This window comes from Mytilus edulis, chromosome 14 (assembly GCF_963676685.1).
Source record: "Mytilus edulis chromosome 14, xbMytEdul2.2, whole genome shotgun sequence".
Classification (NCBI taxonomy): Eukaryota; Metazoa; Mollusca; class Bivalvia; order Mytilida; family Mytilidae; genus Mytilus; species Mytilus edulis.
Genome location: NC_092357.1, coordinates 16,052,726 through 16,079,203, shown reverse-complemented (window position 1 = coordinate 16,079,203; position 26,478 = coordinate 16,052,726). Strand labels below are relative to the sequence as shown.

The 26,478-nt window shown below is 31.1% G+C and overlaps 1 protein-coding gene across 1 annotated transcript in view; it reads right to left on the bottom strand.

Annotated features, from left to right (window-relative positions):
- Positions 1-19,124, bottom strand: part of LOC139504000 (uncharacterized) — a 74,270-nt gene extending 55,146 nt beyond the window's left edge. The window contains exons 1-5 of the mRNA XM_071294050.1: positions 19,089-19,124; positions 18,034-18,120; positions 13,859-13,963; positions 11,438-11,536; positions 10,352-10,450 (exon numbers count right to left, since the gene is read on the bottom strand). Coding sequence (XP_071150151.1) covers positions 10,352-10,450; positions 11,438-11,536; positions 13,859-13,963; positions 18,034-18,120; positions 19,089-19,124 — 426 coding nt within the window. The remainder of the gene's footprint in view (positions 1-10,351; positions 10,451-11,437; positions 11,537-13,858; positions 13,964-18,033; positions 18,121-19,088) is intronic.
- Between the last annotated feature and the right edge of the window lie 7,354 nt (positions 19,125-26,478).

Sequence of the window (26,478 nt, the reverse complement as noted above, 5' to 3'; positions counted from 1 at the left end):
GTCATACGATAATCGCACGACAGATGCACGATGTTTTGAGCATCTTTACGCTGTCGTGTGTCGTGGGACGAAAATTGGACATGCACCTTTTTTTGCCGTACGATATTTTTCTTTTCACTGTCTTGTTGCTGTCGTGAGAGTGTCTTAACATAAGTTGTGCGACTGTCGAGCGACAAACACATTGTCATAGGTACCAACTTCAACCATTTAATCAAAGCAATCGTCGTCGAAGGACTGTCATACAACAACCTCATGACTGTCGCTAGACACTCTTGATACAGTCGCACAATTGTCTCACGAATACTTTTCGTAAGATTCTCGCACAGCATCGATTATCTGTCGTACGAGAGGTACGTTCGTCTTGCTGCATATTTACGTTTTATTGAGAAGAATACGATTCGGCGGGAATTATTGTTTGGCGAAACATACCGTCTACCGTTTAAAGAAGAGGGTTTTTCCACTAGAACGATTATGTTCAACCCTGTTGAATAGGCACCTTGTCGGCCTCCAAGAAGAGCAAAATATAGTCCTGTTAGCGTTGATTTGAGCCCGTGAACAGTATATGGACGCCCGATGTTGGTGTGTTCAGCCATGGATCGAATAGCGCCTGTTGATTTTGCAGTCAAGTTCATTGATGCAAAGGGTGAAACGGAATCCTTCCGGCGATTTTTTTGATTCATGTGGATGGAGCCTGGCATGTATGAAGAGATTTTGCGAAGAGTCGCCACTCGCATCACATATGAACAATAATCGTACGACTTTGGCACGACAGTAACACGACAGTAACACGACAGTCACACGCGCATCAGAATATATGGAAACCTGAAAATAGCCCCTTACAGCTCACGATTGTCGCACGACTGTCGCATGACCGACTTGCGACAAACACACGACAGTACATTGAACAACTACATTTTTTTTTCTGTCTTGTACCAATCATGGAACCATCGTGGGCATGTCATAGCTGATGTGACAATTCGAAATATGTTGACATTTTACACGATAGTGCCACGACAACTATTTCATAGACCTTCCACGACAAAAAAAATATCTTCCGTTCTGTTGTGATCGGCTTTTGGTAGGACGAAATACGCGTCTGGTGCAAAGTCAAAATTCCAATCCTGCTTTCAATGATGAGTTTAATTAGTACTGAATCTGTGTGTAATTATGCGTAATGTGCGCTTAATGAAAAATAGTTTGTCTGTCGAAGAAATTATATTACATAGTGTTTTTTACGATTGCAAATTTGTATGTTCATTACTGAGCGTATATTCAAATCAATAAGGATATCCATTGCAAAGGCATGCGTGAATATAAATCACAATAGATGGAAAATCAAGTTGACACCGTAAAATTATTTGAAATACAATTATGATAACAGTAAGATTCTGAGGATCTTGACAAAAATATTGCGTTTATAAAAATGCCGGCTTGAAACTATATTTGAACAAGTGGTTTGAGCATTATAATAAGGTAGCATATATATAAACTAAAGAGTAGATTGAAAACGTAAAGTACGAACAGCGTCATACAGTTAGACAGTTTCAGTCTTTTATAACTTTAAAATATATTGTTGGTTATCTAAGCAAGAATTTGCCATATATTGAAGACTGTAATGTTCTTTAAGAATATATTTACGCTTGTCCAATCTTTGATTTAAGGATGTTTGCTCCTGTATTTTTATGTTTTTTGCAAGATTTTTGGAATCCTCTGGTTTTATCCATGTATTGTCATTTACAAAAATTGCCCACTTACTCCTACTTTTCTTTTCATAATTTTGTCACATAAAGTAAAAAAAGCCATATTTCAAAATTTTAAAAATTCTTGTTATTTTTTTCATAGTTTTTGAAACGAATAAGGTGCCAATGTTAAATATATGAAAAGTCTAGAGAGAATTATTTCCAATGGCTTATATCTCGAAAACGAGCACACGGACCCTTCTCTTTATTTTTTACTTTTTTAATTACTTTATGTATATACTATTATTTTTTGAATAGTCTTTTTGAATAGAAAACTTACATTATCCTGTAAATTGATATCAAAACCATTGTCAATAAGCAAATTAAACATATCTGAATTCCGAATATGCACAGCGTGGTGTAGTACGGTGGAACCATTCTAGAAAGAAAAACAAATAACTATTATATTAGAAATATATCTAAAAAAGGATATGAGCAGAGTTGATTTAACCTAGTGTAGCGATTGCAATTATCTCATTAAATGGCCAGTACTTGTACTTGATTGCATGATTGGTATTCGACCAGTCAGAATTTGTTTGATTTGTTATAAGTGTATTTAAAAATCTGTAGTCCATTTCAAAGAAGTTAATATAGTGTCCACAGTTTATTTGGTAGTTATATACAACATGTATTTTTTCAAACTCCAATGCAAATGATTTTGATCTGTTATTTCATATCGTATGATAGTGAATAAAATATCTGAGATGAAATAAAGATGTTTTCTTTTCACATCTTTTTAATCTTCCGAAGTTCAATTTATAGATAACAACAACCAGTTATTATTTCTATATAATTGTTACTATTAAAGTTAAACTTATGGTAAACACATATTTACAGATTTGAAAGAATGTACTAATTACTATGTGACATCATGTGTGCTTCATACAAACATAATATCTAATTACATATCCAGGATACATGTTTTTATAAGTACAAATGGCAACAAGTATTTATTGAATCTTGTCATTCTTGAGAGAATTAGATAATACAATATGCTGACCTACTTAATAATTGGCTATCAAGTAAACTCATCATAGATCAAATCAAAAATGTTATAAAAGGCCAAAAGGCGAGCATGCAATTACCTGTAACTTTAATAACTTAAGATAGTCTGAATTACACAGGTGATCTTTCAATAGTTATTATCAATAAGGGAGGAAGTCGAAACTATTGCATATTTGACTATTTGTAAAAAGATATATAAAAGTACAATTTGTAGATGCATGTATTTACATATTTTGTAGGATTCGATGTATCAAAGGACTTATTTTAAGGAGTTATATCTTGGAGAAACTTATATTTCAACCCAAAATGAAGAACTTGATCTTCCATCACTGTATTGGATACATACATTACAAACAACGATATATTGCTTGATTGTCCAAGTGCTCCGCGAAACCATTTTCTAAACGTTTAACATTTTTTTTTTATCAGGAATCGATGCCGCACTCCAAAATCATTGTGAAACTGCCAATTCTAGAGGTAACGTGAATCAGATGCGGATACTAAAACATTCTAAAGATCCTTAGGAGTAAATATAGTCTAAGACTCTCGCATCTTGCCATAGTATTACAACATTTGACTTTTCGACACTAAACATAGGTATTCCCCATTCCAAACTAAAAGACAACTTGAAAGAGTAAGTTTTAATTTGAATCATTAAAAATAATAGCGAACGTAAATACAAGTATCTTGTCTTGAGTAGAGATAAATCCTACCATGTAAAGAATCACTCCGATTCAAACCAAAATTTCTCTGCAACTAACATTATCAAGATGCTTGATTTTTTGATAGACAACATATTTGTTATTGCTGGAGGACTAGTTTTTCATAAGACTGTCGGAATTCCGATGGGAACCGATAGTGCCCCTCTTCTTGCCGACTTGTTTCCTTATTATTATGAAGCAGACTTCATATAGGAACTTCTTAGGAAGACAGATAAGAAGTTAGCGATATCATTTGACTTTACGTTCCACTATATAGATGACGTTATCTCACTTAATTATACAGAATTTGGTGACGTACTATGTTGAACGAATCTATTCCATCAAAAATACGGAGTTTATATCTACTATTAAAAACGATGTTCCCGGGCTTGTATTTCTGATCATATTTTTTTTGAAAGAGGATTAATGCTCACAAGGAAGCTTTTAAACCAGAAGTTCCAAATGGTGAAGTTGAAATCATTCCTTCGTAAACTTTACAGACGCCATCGATTTGGTTGACCGCTACGGTATAACCGTTCTACAGATGCTATCGAGTATGTTCAATATGTCGTAAATATAATACACTTTTTTTTCATAAATGTAACCTACCGAATAAGACTATATACCGGATTTGTAAACACATAAGCAACACGGCGGATGCCACTTGTGGAGCAGGATCTGCTTACCCCTTTTGAGCACCTCAAATCAACCCCAGTTTTTGTTTGGGTTTGTGTTGCTTTGTCTTTAGTTTTCTATGTTGTGTCTTCTGTACTATCATACGTCTGTTTGTCTTATTATTTTTAGCCATGGCTTTGTCAGTTTATTTTAAATCTATGATTTTGACTGACCTCTCTGGTATCTTTCGCCCCTCCTTTATAGGTATATTTGATAAAAACATCTGGACGAAACGTTTTAAAATTATGTATTTATTTCTTTTTACAAATTTTTATATAAGAATGAAAATTTGAAAAAAGAGCCCACAAATTGGTAAAGCAGACATATGCTGGTAGATAGTATGATAAAAACATTTCAAGGGTAAAGCCTATACATGAGGTCACCTTTGGTTCCGAAATTGCAGTCAGTATAAGTACAAGTTAAATAAAGATAAAGAATAGATTGATACTAATTCATCTTTATCGAGTACTAGTATTTATCAGTATAGTTCAGAATAAGGTCAAGACCAAATCGGTACAGATGAGTATTGCTAATTACACGAAGTTCAAGTTATTTCTGATATTATTCTTACTTTTTCATAATGGACGAGTAAAAATCGAAACAGTCGAGTACAAGTACTGCATATTCCAGACTTTTACTAATTTATTATGAACGATAAAGATTATTACACAATGTAAGTTGCTTTAACTCTTTTTTCACATTGTTACTTATTATAAGTCTTTGTTTTATTCACACATCTTTGTCAATATAATTACATTTGATGGGGCTGTCAAACAGGTGAGATGTTAAGCTAGCTATAAAACCAGGTTCTACATAAGAAAATGCCTGAACCGAGTCAGGAATATGACAGTTGTTATCGATTTGTTTGATGTGTTGGAGCTTTTGATTTTGCCATACGATTCAGTATATTCTGTTTAAAAAATATTTGCATTTCTTTTACAAATTTTAATTGTCTACTAAGATGAAGAAAAAAACACTTGTAAATAAAGATTAAAATGAACAAAAACATATGTACAGTTTTCATAAAGTAACAATAACGTATTGAGTTTATCTTCCTGTAATATATTGGAAACAGTTTTTAATGTGCATAGTGTAATTTACTTTAATTTGCGATATTGGTTTGATCGTTGGGGAAGGCCGTTTGGGGACCTATAGCGGTTTATTTTTTTTGTCTTTTTGTCTCTTGTGGAGAGTTGTCTTATTGACAAGTTTACCATACCTTCATTTTTATATTTGTTCTATACCTTTGATTATAACCAGAAATCCGTCTTCCAAATTATTCTACGACTGTTATCTGTATTTATCTAAATGTTACTTTAACAACAAGAACACCGTACTTTTTGTGCACTACATATAAAAATATTTTATGTTGTTGGGGATTAAATGGCTTACACAGTTGATTGTTTCTTTCAAATGTTAGATTATAATTGATGACATTTGTGTGCCTTTTAGCGCTAAAGTTATGGTGATATTTTTTGTAACTATAGTTAAAAAATCATGTGTTGTTTAGATTTAAATATAATATATATGTCGTGTACAAGTTGCGATTTTGTACAGGTTATAACATGTACAAAAATAATGTACATGTTATAACTTGTATAATGCAAAAATACAAGTTATAACATGTACAAAAGTACATCGTACATGTTATAACCTGTACAAAATATTGCTGAAAAATGGTTTAAACTTGTACGAAATTGAAAAATAAGGATATGTTTCTATTATTGCAACAGATGTTATTAACCTCAATAATATTTTCATAACTTTTTTATTATTCCTTCATGCTAGTGTGTTTTGTCCTTTTTATGATACAGTTAATGTCCAGGGGTCGGTATTTTGAAGCATTGCTCAGACCTGTCATAAGATATATATGTCTGAGGATAGCCAGGACAGATGTGTTTACAAATAAAATTTAATTGAGAATGGAAATGGGGTATGTGTCTAAAAAAACAACGCCGATGGAGCAGACAATATCCAAAGGCCAGAAATAAATGCTTTCAAAGTAGAGGATATATATTTAAAACAATCAAAATGACATTCGCCTCAAGCAATGATCTCATAGTTTATAAAATAAAAATTTAGTAACAAATTTACATAAGTCATGCTGAAGGCCAAAAATGTTGAAGAGTAAATCCAAATATATTTACAATGAAGCGTGGTCCAATTAAACTATTTCAGCTTTCTCTTGCCTTTACAGAGTAAGCATATGGGAAATTGTTTGAGTCTTTGTATGCTATATTTGGAGAGGGAGGAGTATTACCCAAAATAATAAGTCATTGTTCTTGGATATTTTTTGGATGAATTTAGTTAGTAGTATATAATGTAATTGTCATTGGGGAAATGCAAGCTTTTAGTAAATAGTGTCACACTTATTTAAGCCATGATGGAACGCATAAAACATACAATTACATAAAAACACATTTTGACAACATAAGTCATGAAACATATATTTCTAAAATTTTGTGATCGTTGTCCTCTACAGAAAAAAATATTTTAGTTGTTCTTTATGCATTGGTAAATTTAAATGTATTTTTGACTTCATTAAGATTAATCTTAAATTTTGTACAAGTTAAAACCATTTTTAAGCAACATTTTGTACAGGTTATAACATGTATGAGGTACTTTTGAACATGTTATAACTTGTATTTTTGCATTATACAAGTTATAACATGTACAACATTTTTGTACATGTTATAACCTGTACAAAATCGCAACTTGTACACGACATATACATAGACGTAAGAACAAAGTGCCCACACTAAATGGGAAAGAATATTTAAACGAATCATACTAGATAAATATACGAAATAAGTATGCATGTTTTTAAACCCCTCTAAAAACTTTGAAATCGATCGAATTGTTAGACGCACCATTTACGTAACTAATTCAATTATTATTCATTTTCTGATATCCTTAAAATTTGATTGATTTTTCAAAGGTTACTTAGTTGTGCAAATGTGAGTGAAATATTATAATACAAATGTATTTCATTTCAGACATTTATCTTGAAAAACTGAAATGAATTACAAGGACAGATTGTCTGAAATGTGTTTTCAAAAGTTTGATTGACAAAAAGTGTGTCTTTTCTTTTCGTACTCGATCTGACTGTAATTATGCATAATGCATATATGCTGTATGATAAAAAAATACATATAAAAAGAAAATGGGAGTATGATTACCAATGAGCCAATTCTTCAAAAGTAATCATTATTTTGCCGAAGCAGATATATCATTTACACCTCTTAATATTAAAACTTCTTCCTGGAAAGTGTTGTATTTTCATCGCTCAATATATATGTAAATAATTTTAACCTGCAAATAACCGTCTAATGTACAAATAACAGGTTCACAAATAAGTTCTAGATTTTTTTTTGTACTTATTTAAATAAAGTTTCCTGTTCTCCTGCTTCCTTTTTCAGCAAACGGTAATGTGCATATTTCCTTTTCCGTACCAGTATTTTTGGGTACTTTTCGTGGTCCCCCTTTAAGGTTTGTCGATTCATGTGAGGCCATGATTTAGAGGACGTTAAGCAACAAATGGCAAATGGAAGTCAGGGGATAAGAATCATAAATTCAGACTGCTTTTCCTTTATACAGCTATATATCATATGGTTGGGTTGACACAAAACATGTGTTATAAGCTACAATATTTGCAAAGAACTAAGTTGTCAGTTTGTTTTATAGCATATAAACAAATTACCTTGTCCTGTAAATTGACTTCGATATCATTATCAATAAGCAAATTGATAAGTTCTGTATCGCCACCTCTTGCAGCGTGGTGCAGTACCGTCGAACCTTCCTTGATAGAGAAATACTTTACGGTGAAATCAAATACATACTTTTATTTCATATAAATGTTTGAGATTGCAATTGTATTTCGAAATGTTCATTTGTTTTGTACTTCTTACTAAATTTGACTGTAAACATGCATATTGTTTGAATAATGAATAGAATACAATATACTTCTTTCGATGTATTGATATCACTATACTGAAATGTATTTGAAATTTGGTTACATTTAATCATAAGCTATAAAGACAAGCGTTCCATATGGTGAAGTTGAAATCATCCCTTCGCCATCACGCGTTGGTAGACACCGTTATGTTATAACCGTTTCAAAGATGATATCGAATACGTTCCTTATGTCGTTACTAAAGTACCCTTCCCTTTCCACGATGTGACCTATCGAATTAGACGATATATTGGATTTGTAATAACATACGCAACACGACGGGTGCCACATGTGGAGCAGGATCTGTTTACCTTTCCAGGGCACATGAAATCATCCCCAGTTGTTGTTTGGTTTCGTGTTATTTAGTCTTTAGTTTTCTATGTTGTATTCTCTATACTATTATTTGTCTGTTTGTCTCTTTTATTTTAAGCCATGGCGTTGTCAGTTTATTTTCAATCCATGAGTTTGACTATCCCTCCGGTATCTTTCGTCCTTCTTTTATATAGAATAAAGTGGTATATGCGGTCAAATAGTTTTGTTGTACAAGTTAGCATGAGGTATCAAAACTACTGAAATTGTGTTACATAACCAATGTTTTGAATGAAAGGAGAACATTCTGGCATCATAATTTATGCGACCAAATCTTTGTATTGATTGTATTCCAATATCATGAATATTGAAGTCATTTGTGTTACACATTGAATCCTGGCATAAAAAAAGTATGGCAGATGTGTTATGTGGGTATATAGATTTACAAAATAAAGTGCAAATATGGTCAGTTTTGGTTGATGCGGTCAAAAATTTTGTTGTACAAGTCAAGAAGCATCGAAAGTGCTAAAATTTTGTTTCTTATTAATATTTGAATTAAAGGAGAACTTACTGGCACCCTTAATATATGCGACCATAAATTTGTATTTATTGTATTCCAATATTGCTGTCATTTGTAGTATACAATGAATCCTGACATAAAAATATTTTTTTTTGTAATATATATTTTATTCTTTTCATATCATTTTCAAATCTCATCTACAAATAAAGATGTACAAACAAATTATTCTGCTATAAATCCTAAACATATAGTTAACCATCCTTGTTATAAATTATAAAATTATAAAATACAAAGTCAAATAACAGAATACAGAATACATCTGCATTGAGCTTTGACATAAAAACATGACAACATTTGTTATGCGGGTCTATAGATTTACAAATCAGAGTACACATACGGTAAGTTTTGGTTGATGCAGTCAAATAATTGTGTTGTTCAAGTCAGCATGAGGTTTCAAAACTGATGAAATTTGTTACGTATTAATACTTTGATTAAAGCATAGATGTAATTACTGGGTATTACATCCAATGATAAAAGGTAGGACATGCTGACATCCTAAATTTATGCGAACAAGCATTTGTTTTTATTGTTTACCAATATTGCTGTCATTTGCATTTATTGTATACTAAAATTGCTGTCATTTGTATTATACATTGAATTCTGAAATGTGACTGATTCACTATGTGGCTATGTAGATTTACAAAAAAAATACAAATTTGGTTGATGCGGTCTAATAATTTTGTTATACAAGTCAGCCTGAGGTATTTAAACTACTAAAATGTTGTTACGTATCAAAGGAGGACATGTTGGCACCTTAAATTTATTGAGGCAACATTTTGTGGTCATATGTTTCAATTTGGTTTTCATTTTGTATTTTTGTAAATTCTAATTTGACATTAAACTATTGCTGAAAAAGACATAGTATGCGGCTATATAGATATACATAATACAGTACAAATATGGTGGAATTTTATAGGTATTAGCATATATATTCAATGTCCGTTAGCATTTGAACCAAGATCATTTTTTAAATTTATAGGAAGGCAGATCAGGATTAAATTTGTATAACAAGTTACGTTTTATGCGTACTTTATTTACAAATATAGGTATTTTATCTTGTTTGTATCACAAAAGTATTGATTTCACTTTGTTTTAGATGTTTCAATACATGTATACCAAGAAACAATGATACTGAAAATTGTTTTATAAACATCGATGTAGAGCGGTCCTACTTACAGATTAACTTGATGTTGAGTAGACCAGTCATACGTTAACTTGAATGTCTGATTGCTCTTCTTTCGTGCATCTTTATTTTGCATTGGTGGTGAGTAAAGAAGACACTCGTCTTTTTGTAGACAGTCATATTTGCCATGGGAGAGATACACAAGTGAATAATCTTTATTTTCATTACAGATGTGAGGTTGTTATATAAGATATATTGTCAACTAACCTTGTCCTGTAAATTGATATCTATACCAATATCAATAAGCAATCGGAACATTTCAGTATCTAGTTTCCTTGCAGCATGATACAGTACGGACGAACCAACCTTTGATACAAAAAACACATAGTTAATTCAAAATAAAACCAAAGGAGTACGTCAGTAAAACTCCTTGTCGGTCCCAAAATATAGCAGTTTTACAAAAAATGTGAAAATGTTATCTTTAAGCTATTTATTGGAAATTAAAACGCTTCTGCCACATTAATATGATCTGATTTTGATAATAAAATGCACATATATCAGGTACTAGTATCAATAAGTCACGCTAAATTACCGAAATCTTCACAATTTTAGCATTTTTTGTTAAATTCTATGCGGTTTTCTACCGAAATGAAAGTGGCCGCATTCGTGTTCTTTCATAATATTGGAATGTAAGTTGTATTTGATGATATTACATAACATATACAAAGGTTGAGGATGAACACGGATGCGGCCACTTTCATTTTTGAAAAAAACCCATCTAAAAAGTGACATTTTTGGCAGATTTGATAGATGTTTTATATTTGAGCTTGAATCAGAGCATTTGAATGACTAGATTAGTTAAAACCTTTCACTGAAATGAATCGAGTCAATTTAAATAGACACATAAGTGTTTAAAAATTTTGAGTGGTTTTACACTGGTAAATTTGGGACCCTTTATAGCTTGTTGTTCGGTGTAAGAGAAGGCTCCGTGTTGAAGGCCGTACTTTGAACTATAATGGTTTACTTTTAAAAATTGGTATTTGGATGGAGAGTTGTCTAATTGTAATTCACAACACAAAGTGTAAAAAAAACAGTTTGACAAAATTAGTTTATGAGATATAACATTATGGTCAGTGTCAAAGCAATAAGTTCATGTTCACCCAACTGTTTTAAAAGTTTTAATCTGAATGACTTGGTTTGAGTATAACATTTAGTGTGTTGTCTTCTCAAGGTTAAACTTTTACACTGCGAACATGAAATGTTTCCGATGAATATGCAGTCAGTTTCATCAAAAACATTCAATTACTCTCTATCTTTACATTTAAATTTCTAAATACCATTCAAACAACGTACCACATCTTGTATGTTGATATCAATACCATTGTCAATAAGCAAAAAGAGTATATCTTTGTTGCCCTTATCTATAGCATGATTTAATGCGGTCAACCCATCCTAAATAGAAGAAAAAAACCAGTCATGTTAAATATGAATAAAAAGTTAAAGAAACAGCAAAATTGACGTAGCTTTGTGTCGCTTTTATTTAATTCTTTTTTTGCTTTTAAATATGTGTGTTTTCTGTTCATTATTCACAAAACAGAAAAAAGCAATTTCATTAAACACATGTTCCAAAATATGTGTCTGTGTTGTTTTTTATGATTCCTTTCACTGAAATTAATGAACCTGAAATTTGAGGCCAAAATCGGCCCTTACCGGACCTACTCCCTTATGTTTTTTGAGTGGTTTTACACTAGTAATTTTGGGACACTTTATAGCTTGTTGTTGTGTAAGAGAAGGTTCCGTGTTGAAGGCCGTACTTTTTAATGCAAAGATGTAACGTTTACCTATCACAATTATTACATTCCGTTAATGTATGTATAGACTTCACTTGAAAAGGTACACAACGGACCTAACGGGAGGGTATGTACTTGAGTTTTATATGATGAAGACATAATCTTTCAATCAGTTGAATTGAGATTTAGAGCTGGCATTTCAGTTACTGCTAGGAGTCTTTAATTAATGTATGTATCATTGTCATTTTGCTTAAGTTCGTTTAATTTTGTTACCTATTCTGACATCAGACTCCGACTTCTTTTCAACTGAGTTTAATTATAGGTTTTGCTATATATTTCTTTATTTTACATTCATTTGATTAGTTAATGACTGAGATGTCACAAAATATGTTTAACCCTGTCGCATTTTTTGCGCCTGTCCCAAGTATGAAACTTCTGGCGTTTGTAAGTCTTGTATGTTGTTTTGATTTTAACTTTTGGTTCATTTATATGTTTTGTAGTTTAGTGTGACGTCCTGTATTGGATTTGTACACAATTTTATTAAACGGTCAGCTGAAACAACCTCAGAGTGCGGATTTTCTCGCTGTGTTGAACACCCATTGGTGGCCTTCGGCTTCCGTCTGCCCTTCGGTCAGGTTGTTGTCTCTTTGACATAATTCTCATTCTCAATGTTAGTATAACATAAAATTAACATGAATGAAACATATGTATTCAAGTATTCAATAAATACAATCCAAGAAATAGTATCATTACCCTTTACACATGTTTTTATTCGTTTTGAATACAGTAAATCATGTTTCGCCTTTTTAACTGATTAGTTTGTAGATTTGTGTTGCAGTGTCAAAAATTAAGAGAATCTACACAATGCTACTACCTGTCGATACATTTATTTTTTGACATTGCACAAGTCATGTCTTCTCTGACTGTTCGTGACGTTAAAATACTAAATTCCTGGGATATGCTTAAGTTGATTTTAAACATATTTTTTTATAATTAATTGTTTTTTTTGTTTGCTTTTAACTAGCTGTCAGTAACTGCGAGTACTCTCAAATCGTACTTTCTTGTTAATTTTACCTGTTGAAACTATTTGTTAAGTTTTTGTTGTTATTTTATATTAATATTGATCTTGTCTATATACCAGCTTTGATTATTTGGAATATCTACTAATGTTCACTTCTTCGTACTACATTTGTATGCACATCAAGATTATTCTCCTTACATTTGTACAGGGAAGTTTTACCTAGCTCTTATTGTAAAGTTAAATTGTTGATATTATCCCATTTGATTCCAGCGTTAAATTAGGTATTCTTAATTATTGGAAGATTTTATGTGTTTTTCATTTACCTGCATATATTATGAACACCTTTGTTTTTTCAAAAGTGATTATTTTCTAATAGTTGTTTAATATTTTGTGGTGGCGCTTGTCATGGCTTTGTTTGGACTTGTTAGTTTGCTTTTTTGACCTTGAATGTTTGTTCATAACATGTTAACTATGAATCTGTATTTAGGTATCGCAGATAACATTTATTCCTTCGTAGTGTGTTTTTTGATTGAGTTAAGCCTTCCAATTGATACTTTATTGTGTGTTTGTCTATGTTGTGATGTTATACTATTTTTGAAGAAAAATGGAGAAGGTTTGGTACCATTGAAACGTTTAATCCCGTTGCAAATGTTTGCACCTGTCCTAAGTCAGGAATCTGATGTTCAGTAGCTTTCGTTTGTTTATGTAATTTAATTCATACGTGTTTCTCGTTTCTCGTTTTTATATAGATAAGATCGTCGGTTTTCCCGTTTAGATGGTTTTACGTTAGTAATTTTGGTGCATTTTATGGCTTGTTGTTCGGTGATAGCCAACGGTCCGATATCCGATGCATGAAAACAAAAATCGATGATAAAATTATGGTCAATATTGCTTTATGAATTTGACATTGAATTAAGCTAAACGTTAACAAATAAATGAATACTACATTTATCATTGACTGACCTTGTCTTGTAAATTAAGATCAATACCACCGTCAATTAGCAACTGGACGCTGTCCGTGTTTCCGTACGAAACAGAAGCAGCCAGATGTAGTGCAGTTTTACCATTCTGACAAAAACAAAACATGTTTTTTTTTATTAGCATGTGTGTATGTTATGGAAAAGTTTTATTTACAGTATGAATTTGAAATAAGTTTTATTTTAAAGAAAATCATGAAAACTGTAGATTGTGAATTAAAAAAAACCAACCTTGGTCATAGAATTTACAAGTAAATAGCTTCTTTTCGATTTGGAATTCGTGTTGCAAATGGTGGTTATGTAATGAATCATGTATTATGTCAATTCTTACTCAATACCTTCGATGCATTTGGCAACCACTGTTCTTAATGTGGATACTCCTCTTCGTGCTTCATTTTACCTTTTATTTGAGCCTTTTTTACGTGGAAATCTGTACAAGTTTATATTCATTCGACAAACAACAGATACAGATTGCCAAGATTTCAGAATGATTCGGAAATTTAAGACGAGAGACAGACAAGTTTTTTTTCAGTATATTTTACATGTGGTAACATTGTGGTTAAGTCTTTGGTTAAACTTTATTCTCATATTATTTGAAAAAAAAATTTTGATGGAACTTTATAAATTTACGACAGACGTATTTTGTCGAAACAAATCATTATACCAATGCCAACATATTTAAAGTTAACATAATTATTTTATATGTCACATTCGATTTTCTTAAACTGATTTGATAAAATTAGACTATTACTTTTTTTAATCGAATTTGTTATACTTTTCATGTAAAGGACTTTATAGTCAATTAAAAAGTTGGTGTTTTTATCAAAATTAAAGGCCGCAAAACATAGTATAGTATTTTTTCTTACATTCTTCTTATTTCGAGGTTGTGTTATTGACAATCACTTTTTTCAACAGATGATTATTTATGAAGATAGACGGTATTTGTAGCCTTATCTTGCAAATGTTTATATTCATATATCCGAATTTAGTTTAAGGGGGCTCGAGGGTAAATTCTATTTCTTTTTTGAAATATAGGATTTCATTATTTTTTTCTATACATAAATTTATCCTAACCTAGAAAAGAAAAAAAAATATATTGGGTCACGTTCATTTTAGCTCACAGATGCATTAAAAAATGCATTTTTGTTAAGGTACTTTTTCCCGTTAAACTTATAAGGGACATAAAGGTAATATCGAAAAAAAAACGAACTAAATTACAGAAATCGCTTATATTTTACAATTGTTTAGATTAAGTACATCTTATCTGAAAAAAATAATAATATAGGTCATCTATGAGTTATAAAAAAAAGTATTTCAATTGTAATGGCATTTTTTAAAGGTTAGATAGTTCGTAGCTTTTTCAATGATATAAACATTTTAAAAGTCATCTAGGGCGAATACGAATTGATTTTTTTTTGGTTGCTTTTTGCGCCATATCAGAAAGTAAAAACTTCTAGTGTAATAAACATCATAAATAAAATTTGTAACGAAAAAACAAATTATTGAAATTGTTGCTGATTTTTGTACACGCGAGCTTCTTTAATAAGGGATTACCATTATGATAGCCGGGAAACGAAGCTTGAAAAACTAGTAAGATTATCTAGGTTAGTACTAACATGAGCAACAAGACGGGTGACGAATGTGTAGAAGGATATGCTTATCTTTCCGAAGCACATCAGATCAACCCCAGTTTTTGGTTAGGTTCGTTTTGCTTAGTCTTTAGTTTTCTATGTTGTGTCTTCGGTACTATTATTCGTCTGTTTATCTTTTTATTTTAAGCCATGGCTTTGTCAGTTTATTTTAAATCTATGATTTTGACTGACTCTCTGGTATCTTTTGTCCCTCTTTTATAGGTTGCACTTTGTAAATACAGCTGTTTCTGAAAACCCTCCTCTTTTGGAGAGAAATTGAATATTCATAGAAAATTAATTTTGTTAACATACTGGTTCCCAGTTATGCTATCTGTGTTCCATATCGCAGAGACAGAACTTTGAAATGTTACCAGTAAATAAACACGTGCATATTGTTTACATTGAAATATGTGGTAACCTTTCATTCGAGGTAGGGGTAGTTCAGAAAATTAGTGTAAGTTTAAACTCTGAGAAGTTCAGGGCATATATACGTTGAAAATATGCCGCTCAGCCCTATATTTTGACCTTTGAAAATAATTGTGGTGCAAATGAACTTTCAATTCTAGGATAAGTTTTTTTTCAAAACATCATAGTAAAATAGGTACAGTTTAAGCCGTAAAAGGAGTTCCCTTGGGAAATTGCATTGCCAATATTAACAGAAATGCAACCTATAGGTAAATTTGATAAAAACATCTGGACGAATCGTTTCAAAATTATGTATTTATTTCTTTTAAATGAAAATTTTAAAAGAGAGCCCACAAATATGTTGTGTTTAGGGTACTTTTGTTTATCTGTTTGTCTTGTTCTTTTTAGCCATGACGTTGTCAGTTTATTTTTGTATATAAATTTGAATGTTCCTTTGGAATTGTTCGCCCCTTTTGTGACATCATTTATACGGCCCTCATATATGATGTTGTGGACAAACCTTAGATTGTGGACATTTTGACATTAAATTGCGACCAACAAATACAGACGAACAATACAGATTATAAGTGAGCCCAGTTACACTTGACTTGCTTGCCATTTTGAAGTACTTTTTATGAATAATATTAATGACAATAAAGTGTAAATACCAATTTAAAATAGAAATTTGTGGTATTTATAAAACTCTGAAAGATCGACAACATATTTTGCTTTGGTTAAGTGTCCAATATTAAAAAAACGACTAGAAATTAGACACCGCCGTTTTACGTTCTTATACAGCAAGTATTCGGTGCGTTCGAGTCAGATCTTATTCGACTTGGATGTTAGAGCTCTTACAAAAGGTAGAAGTTTGTAAGAAATTTCAAGACAATCTAGAAAGGATTACACAATGTTTACCCTAGTGAACTATTTTCGTATTTCAAGTACAACGGTAACGCTAAAGTGCGATGATCTGGGCTAAAGTACGATGGGCACGATAAAGTGCGAGTGTCCGCGAAAGTATACACGTGAGAGACGTAGTTGAATTATGACGTTAACAATAGTTTATACAAACCGAAAATGAACACGCTGAAATAAGAATATTTGATTTACAAAGTGTTTTGCTTAATTAAAATCCAAACGTGCGTTATCGGTGGAAGCAAATGTGAGTTGTTATGGTGCTGGAAAAGGACTTGTATCCTGCAGGGGGACCATTTTGATACATAGATTCAGAAGTATACCCGTAAGTATCCTGTATCCTGTATCCTGCTTCAATTGGAATCTAACGGATACATTTGTTTGCGGTCCCCGTTAAAATATTGAAGATTTTAGTGAACGTCGGTTAAAAAAAAAAGGTACATGTTTATAAGTTATAATTTTTCGGTTAAAAAATAGTGTGTACATTGTAGGAAATAAAACATGTATTTGTACTCTCTAGAAAAAAGGAAACAACTATAAGAACATTGCATGTTCTCTTCCATTTAAATTATGTTAGCGTAAACAAATAACTGAAACAAAATGAACGAATATTGAAGTAGTAATTTACAATGACGACTGTAAGGGAGGCGTTCACATTAATGATAGACTGCGTGAACGGCGAACTACACCAACTATCAAAATATTTAATACGCACGAATTGTTAAAAATCATTTACAGGAAAAGTTGTTTTTTGTGACACCCTAATAACCTTTTAGCAATTATTACGTGTTCGGTTTTCCAAATTTATAAACAATCACTTAAGCCTTTCGGTAAATTTTAAGGCCTATCTTATATCTTATACCTTAGCATACTAGTTTTTGCAGATTCTGAAATACTATTTTTTAACACACATTAACTTTAACGTTATGAGCACTTTAACGATATCCTTTTGCTCCATCACACTTTAGCCTACACCACCACACTTTAGCGTAGACCATCGCACTTTAGCGTAGACCATCGCACTTTAGCGTAGACCATCGCACTTTAGCGTAGACCATCACACTTTAGCGTAGACCATCGCACTTTAGCGTAGACCATCGCACTTTAGCGTGACCATCGCACTTTAGAGTCCAATCAAACTTTAGAATCCTACATATATACCAGTCTATATTCTTGTAAATTGTAAACTTACAGTGTTGAAATTACTCACCCTATTTTGATAATTTATATTTGCTCCTCTTTTTAAATATCTTTCAATTTTATTTCTAAATCCTTTCTTTGCAGCTTTCAGTAGATCCTATACAACATTATACAAAGAAATCATACATGCTGTATTTAAACTAAATATTTCATTCAAGCAAAACGACCTTACACAGATTGATCATTGACCTTACATTTGCTTTAACTTTAATACATGTATTGAACACTGAATGAACAACATGATAGTAGGGATCGTGTTCAGTTACGAAATATACCAATGGGCAAGTAACACTACGGATGCAGTTATAAAAGTAGGAATATCTCTGGTAATAATTTGATAGTTTTCATTTCCCACAATCTATTGTTTTATGTTTTTTTCATTAGAAGACAATATACATAGAAACTTTATAAATCAGTAGACATCGAATTTAAAACCTAGTACGTTAAAAAAGCAAATATGATTAAATACCGAACAATTTGGAAAAATTCAAAACGGAAACTCGATAATCAAATAGCGAGATCAAAAGCTCAAAAATATCAAACGAATGAATAACTGATCATTCGTTTTTACTACTGGAAGATATTTGAGTGAGTTAAAACATTACCCACCCATTACTTTAAAAATTTACTAACATATTCAATTGCTTCAACAAATTGTTTAGATTTGACGCTGTGGCTGCCATTTCAAACGGAATAGCTCATCTTAATTTGTATGAATGACTGCTACTATCTTTTGAACTTCGCGCGAATGACTTATTAAGGTGTAATATTTTTTTTTCATTTTTCGTTCAGTGCACTTATGCAATGCATGATCATATTTACAATGTAAGACGCATTTTAATTATCAAAAATGCGATAGCCTAAAGGTAAAAATATTAGAGAAACGATACGTAACATATATATTTTCTCCGATTAATCCATTTAATATTTTGTATTTTACAGTAAAAGGCAGTTCTTGATATAATAATTTAACTTTCTTGATCATTTAATTTATTTAAAAGAAAGCAAATAAATTCTTGAAAAAGAAATGTCTACTTTGTTAAAATAACCCTAAAATTCGTTTACCTCCCCAATCTGTTTATTTCTTTTGGCAGAACTCATTTTGGAATTACTGTAAAAAATATCAATGTTTATTTGAGATTGTAGTAAGAACTTTTCTCTTTTTTTACATAAAGACTATAATGGAATGTAATGGTATCTAGTAAGAAATTTCATTGATAAGAATTGATATAAATAAAAAATAAATGGTATTTTTATCCTGATAAACTGCAAGCACTTATTTGACATAACCCATACAACAGTGATGACCACAAACTAAAATCAATTGCTATGTAACATCTGATATAATATAATATAATCATATTGTTAAACATAAAGCTAATTACAATCGTATTCAAGGTGAAGTATTACAAAAATATTCTAATAAGGAAATAAAGAAAGCAGTAATCCCTGGGTGTTCAAAAAGCTTTGAAATACTCTATAAATGGAATAGCGCATTCTGTCGATGAGTCTATCTGGTATATTAAACTCATCTGCATAATTGATTTGAAATCATATCATCCATTCAACATCTGAAAAGTATAAACAATACAATACTAGGTCAGGACTTGTCTTACAATACATTTTCAAAATATCTCCGTACTGGTTTGGCAAATTGCTTGTATTCAACTGTGTACTGATCAATAGCTGTGTAGACAAATCAATATGATGTTGAGATGTACTGGTAAAACCCAATAGCTCAACAGTCTGTATGGTGTCTGCTCTATACTTGGGTTGTTGTCTCTTTGACACATTTTTTTTATGATAAAGGCAATTACTATTCACTTTGCAGGGGTTCAGTACAACTAATTTTTAGTTTTTAAGTGCCTGTGTCAAAGTGACTTAGTTTTTGGTTTTTATTCCAAAGTCAGTAGAACTGTTTTTACTGTCTAAATTGCCATTATTGTCTCCGAGTCACGTAGGCTCAAGCTATTGAATGTTAAGAAAATGGTAAAAAATAAAAATTAATGGTTTTGAAGTTCATCCAAACAAACTTTAAACCCAAGGGAACAAGTAGCTTTCCAAGACAAAATTTGAAAAATCCGAAAAAAGAGGGATAGGGCCTAAACAGGCCTTATCATACCTTGTCCTTTAATTAAACCCAATGCGTAGTTAATAAAGTGTTTATTAGATTTTTTACTATATTTGTCGAAAATTTTCTATAATAATACAATTGTCATTTGATTCTTTAGTAAGTAATTACTGCATTTTAAAATGCAATGCTATAACAACAACAAAATCTATCTTAACAAATTAATTCAAAAAACATTCTCCAATCATTGTCATATATAAATGGAAAAAAGAACTAGAAATAAATTATAATTTTACCAAATATATGGTTAAGTTTATACACCAACATTTAAAACTGAATAAACTTAAAATGTATAGATGGAAATTAATAAGTTGCATTTTACCGAATAGAGAAAATCTCTACAAATGAAAAATCGACAATAGTCCGTTTTGTCAACTTTGTCAACTTAAAAACACGTATCAACACTTTTTTATCGAATGTAAATTTCTAAAAGAATTTTGAGAAATCATCAATAAAATCTTATTTCAAATGAATTTTATTAAAAGAAATCAACTTAAAAGATATCGTAATAGGCTACAAAATAACAGATAGCAAGTATATCGGACTCAATGTATTTCTGACAATTATAGAATTTGCTATCTACAAATCATACTGTTTATTATCACTGAACTAGTATATATTTGTTTAGGGGCCAGCTGAAGGACGCCTCCGGGTGCGGGAATTTCTCGCTACATTGAAGACCTGTTGGTGACCTTCTGCTGTTGTTTTTTCTGTGGTCGGGTTGTTGTCACTTTGACACATTCCCCTTTTCCATTTTCCATTTTATGTATCCAATCAAGGAAATGAATATACTAAGGTATTCATTATCTTTAAAGCTGAATTTGACGAATGCGTAAGATCCTACAATCTACAAGAATATACTACAGTCCTAGTGTTTCAAACTCTAATTTCTCCAAAAAGTAAAGCACTTTATTAATTATTTTTCTAAGACACCTCAACTAATATATATAAATACAAAACTCACCTAATAAGTTTAAAATCCAAGTAGAATAAGATACAAAATCGCCAAATTCAACAATATATAGACTTCAAAAAGCATCCTATCACCTTTAAATAAGGTAAATCAACCGATCAAGAAAATCGATATTCCACACACTTGAATCATGTAACTTTTAAACGAGTCGAATTGACACAAGATATTCAATTTCGGATAAGTGTATTATATTATTATATGTATTGAACATTGTATTTAATTGAAAAAAGTATATAATTAATTTCAGATCAGTGTATTGAATTGTATTATATTATTATTGAACATTTTATTTAATTGTACTTTTCTTATATGAAATATAAGAAAATTATATTACTCAATTTATTTCACTTGACTGGGCGGAGTTTAACCGGTTCGCTCATAATAAACCAGTCCATTTATAGTTAGGGGTTTAAGGATAAACTCAAAAATGAAGTGTCCAGTCATTGTTTTGTAAATTCCTTTGATGACACTGATAGGTGATTAGAAATCAGTAATAATTATAACGGTTATCATCCTTATCACACACATCTTCACATAGATTGTCCTTATGCAAATAAAAACGTAAGCTCTGCCCGATCAGTTTAAATAACATTGGTAATACTTGTCTATATGAAACCCTGTTCTTATAGATACTTACAATTTCAGAGTACCTTACAGTTAAAGCTGTAGCGGTAAGGTCATTGATAACAGCTTTAGTGCAATTTATATGCAATTTAAAAAAAAAATAACAAAAATATCAGTATATGGAAATTGTGGCTGTTGTCAAAACGTAAACGTTTATGGTAACGAAATGCTTGGTCTGTGTTGCAATAAATGCTAAGTTAAAATGCACAAATAACGTTCAATACAGTAGTAAAAGTTGTCTCCACGAATCAGTTACTCCCCCTTTGGTGTCGATAGATAATCTTTTCGTTTCCTTCGTAGCAGTATTTTGTCTCTTTTTCTAAAACAATTGATTTTAAATGTCGTTCTCAAATATGTTATGAATACAAAAAAAATTATCTATTTTGTCTAAAACATATGTCATTCTACACTTGTTTTTTTAATTCACTGCCAACTGTTGATTTCGTCTCCGAATCCAGCGTTTAGCAATATTCGTTTCAAACCCGTCTTTTATAGAATAACTTTTAGACATTGAACATTATGGTTCACAATATTAAGAACAAAACACTTACCACAAAACATACTTAGAGTTAGTATATATCTATCATGTGCCTTGTTTTTCTCACTTACGACAGCGGTATTGTAATCCGTCTATTTCCATATCGATTCATTTTCATAATACACGTTTAACTATTAACAAAAGAATTTAACTTCAAATATAATTTAAACATTACAATGTTGAATGCATACAAAAGAAAACGAGGCCAAGGTATTGTTTATGGGACAAAAGCATTGAGAGCTATTGAAATTACACACGCAATATATTCCTTGTTAAAAAACGTATAATTTGGTATGTATAAGTCAGAAACAAATCAAAGTTTTTATCCATGATTATGTATCCTAGTTTTAACATCAATTATTGAAGGCCTTATTAATTTTAAAAACGTAACTGTACGTCAATTCTTCTTATCGAAAAGGACATAGTTAAAAGGTGAACCAATGATGTAAAGATGTATCACTTTTTAATATGCATAGAAAAGAATCAATAATTCTTTTAAATCAAGTATTATATACAAACGACAGGTAACACAGAAATTGGCCGGTGACAACCGTTACCGTATAGTTTTTGTAAAGGAATATTCATGTTAAGGTCCGAGGCGGTTATTATCGAACTGTTTTTATTAAACCTTTGTTTTGTATCTGACTAGTTCGTGTACGACGTTTCATCAAATATTTTTGAATTAAGAAAAAGATAGCAAAACTAAACATATTAGAAACGGAAATAAAATTTAACACATTTTTTCACCTCCCTTCAATCGATAGTTTTTTTCTTCAAAACATTCAAGAATCTAATTATTTAAAAAAAAAAAAAATTTCAAGTAAAAGATGAATCTTTTACACCTTTTAAATTTTTCAAAATGCAACTTCGGAAGAAAGTAGTGTATGAAAAAGATTTCAGAGGTAAGCAAGGTAACATTTCATTTTTATTGTGGAACATGAAAAAAGGGGAGGGGTATTATAAACTTGAAATGAACAGGCTGCATTCTTTTGTTGTTGACAAAATGCAGAATGTGCAATCCCATCTTCCCATTCCACATTAGAAAATCATAAAAATTGATCCTTTGCTGCTGCCGAATATATGAACTCAATACATATGAATTTAATAACAGAATAAATGTATTAAAATAAGTATTTCCTATTTTCATTAGGTTTTTCAATTGCATTTTTTCATGCTTATAGATTATTTGTGTTAGTGATGGTGTTGCTTATGATCAAATACGTGACACTTTATGATGCAATTGCAGCTTCCCTTCCAAAGTTGATGACATGAGGTAAATATTTTTGAACATGTATTAAACGGCCGCTTCCTTTTTTTAGGAGCAATATTGCATTGTTGAGTTGATACGGGTCTTATGTTTCGATAAAATATAATTGTTTGTATTTCTTTAATTTTAGCAATATCCGGAAAACTATTAATGTCCGTATACTGGAAAACAATACAGATATGCACCGACTATTTAGCTTCAAGCGGGAGAAGGGTTGTGTTATTTTATATGAAAAGAGAAGATAATTACGGAAAGATAAGTTGAGTGAAATGTTTATTTACCATATGCAAGGGGTAAAGTTTTGATATAAAAAGAAATGGTTACAACTGTTGTTAACATCCTGGAATTCGAACATGATAAATTATGTTATAATATTTAATGCTACTTTTGACAATAAGTCTTTGTAAAACATAAATAGCAAATAAAATCATAAACATAATCTAATAATAAAAATAAAATTACAAAAAAATGTATGTGTGTCACCTAATCGAACTTTAGATAGATCTCCAAAAATGAAATTAAACATATTCAATGGCAGGATTACCTATTTTAAAACTACCAAGTCAGGAACATGGCAGTTGTTATCTTATACACGGTGGGTAAGGTTGTCCTGCGAGGAAACGTTCTGTGCTGGTGATTCGGTCCTGACGGGTGCTGGTAGGTCCTGATTCTGTGCTGGTGGGTTTGTTTACATTGTTTCAGAACGGCAATAAAACAACTGGTTTGTTGCTAAAATTTTCTGATACGTCATAAGTACCATGCAAAGCATATTACAACAATATTTTATTTCAAAAGTCGTGGAAGTTTGCTAAACGAAATTGTCCTGACGCCGTGCTGGTGATTAAAAAAAAACGGTCCTGGTTCTGTGCTCCTCTGTCCTGGTTCTGTGCCTTTATATTTTAGTCAAAAGAGTCAAATATTCAAGATCATTGATGCTTAACTGTATTTGAATAATAAGCTGTTATCTGTTTTCTTATTGTTTATAATCATAAATTTACTGTGAATCTGTTTACTGCAATTATAAACAAAATAAGGCCGTATTTTTTTTTATTGACTGTTTTTTGTTTTCTCATTTAAAATGAAATGAAATAATATCGGATATTAATATATTAATGAACTGAACAAAACATACAATACAAACAAAGTTGATCAAGGCAAACGCTCAGATGTAAGTCAGTCTGAACACGTCTTAGATGAGTTTAAATAATGAATTCAGTGTAATCTAAGCATCCTGAATATTGTTTCTCTGACAAAGTACGATACTGTAGATACTTTTCTTTCTTTTTATTCGACAACACGAAACTAAGATCAGCCTTGTTTCTGCGCGTTAGAATCATATGGTTTCAGCAGTTAAAATCGGATTTCTAAGTAAAAGAATGACTAGTCTATAGTATTGTGTTTATTACGTGTTTTTCATTGCGGGGGGTGGGGATATGGAAGAGGGAGGTCACAGTGAAATTATTCAAGCTAGGATAAGTTTAGAAATTCTATCATTGATGTATTTTAGGTGTTTTTTTTCAACTTCATTTTATGTCTTATTTCAGTTATTTTGGAAAGTTCAATAGAACACTTAAAAAATATATCACTATTCTATGGAAGGCCGGACTAGAATTTGTCAGAGAATGAAGACGAGATAAGCTAGATAACATTTACAGAAATATTTTTTTTTTTAAGTTTTGCGTTTTAAAATTACAAAAGAAAGTCTATTGTCAAAGATTTTATGATAAAGAATTAAGGGGGAAGTGAATGATTTTCTATATTTAAATATATTTCATGACTAAAAATAAGAATATGCCTTAATTTTGATTGAAAACGAGTGAAAAACGAGTGGACGGAAAAAAATACCAGACTAAGCAATACAATTTTATTTAAATATTGGTAATATCACGAGGCTTTTAAGTTTTGTGTGCCAAACACACCTTCTCTGTAGTAATGACTCGTTACTGAGGTATTTCACTTCACGCATTTATTTCATTTTTTTATACAGTGAATTCTTAGTATTATAACATAAACATGTAGCCTTTTCATATATATATTTTTAAAAAGTCGAATCTAAAGCCAGATATATCAGTTTTACATTTAATATGTGTTTTCAGGACAAAACAGTCAATTAAAACACGCCTTGGAAATAAAATGCAATGATTGCCCATGTATACCCTCCCAACAAAATTAAATAAAAGAGTTGTTGCCGGATGTGGAGGGGGAGGGGTCAAATGTGCAAATTAAAATCAATATTTTGTCTTCGTGTACGTTTTTGTAGTTTTGTTTTACGTAAACAAACTAACACACACATACATATAGTATTGTTGATTTTTTTAAAACTTATGTTCAATGTATACATGGGTAACACCAGTTACTAGGATAATAATCCTGTCACGTATGAATTGGGTAAAATAAATCAGAAAAAAAGATTGAAATATGAAAATTTACATGCGATGGGTGCAACATCATACCAACAATAAGCACGGCTCACCAGGGTTGAAACTTAAAAAGTAAATCGAACTCCATGAAAATTTGATTTAAATATAAAAAAGCAGATATGCTTATAATTGCCAATGTAATAATTCTCAGCAAGAGACCAAAAATGACACAAAAGTTAACAACTATAGGTCCGCTTTGTTCTGTTCGTTCCAACAAAGTTATTAAGTTTTTGTTGAGAATTTAACCTTTACGACAAGAAGAAAACTATTTAGAATTTAATGCAAAGAAAGTTTTTCGACAAACAAACTTTCATTTTTTTCTTATCCTATGTTAAATTCCATGCAATCTCCACCCCTTCGTGATCAGTAGCTGTAAAATACTTCTTGGTATCTTCTTAATGCCTATATAATGTCTGATTTAAACATATGAAATAACTGTTGTGAGCATAAGATCCACTGCACACTTTGAAAGCTCTGCTTTATCAAACATTAACAAATGAAC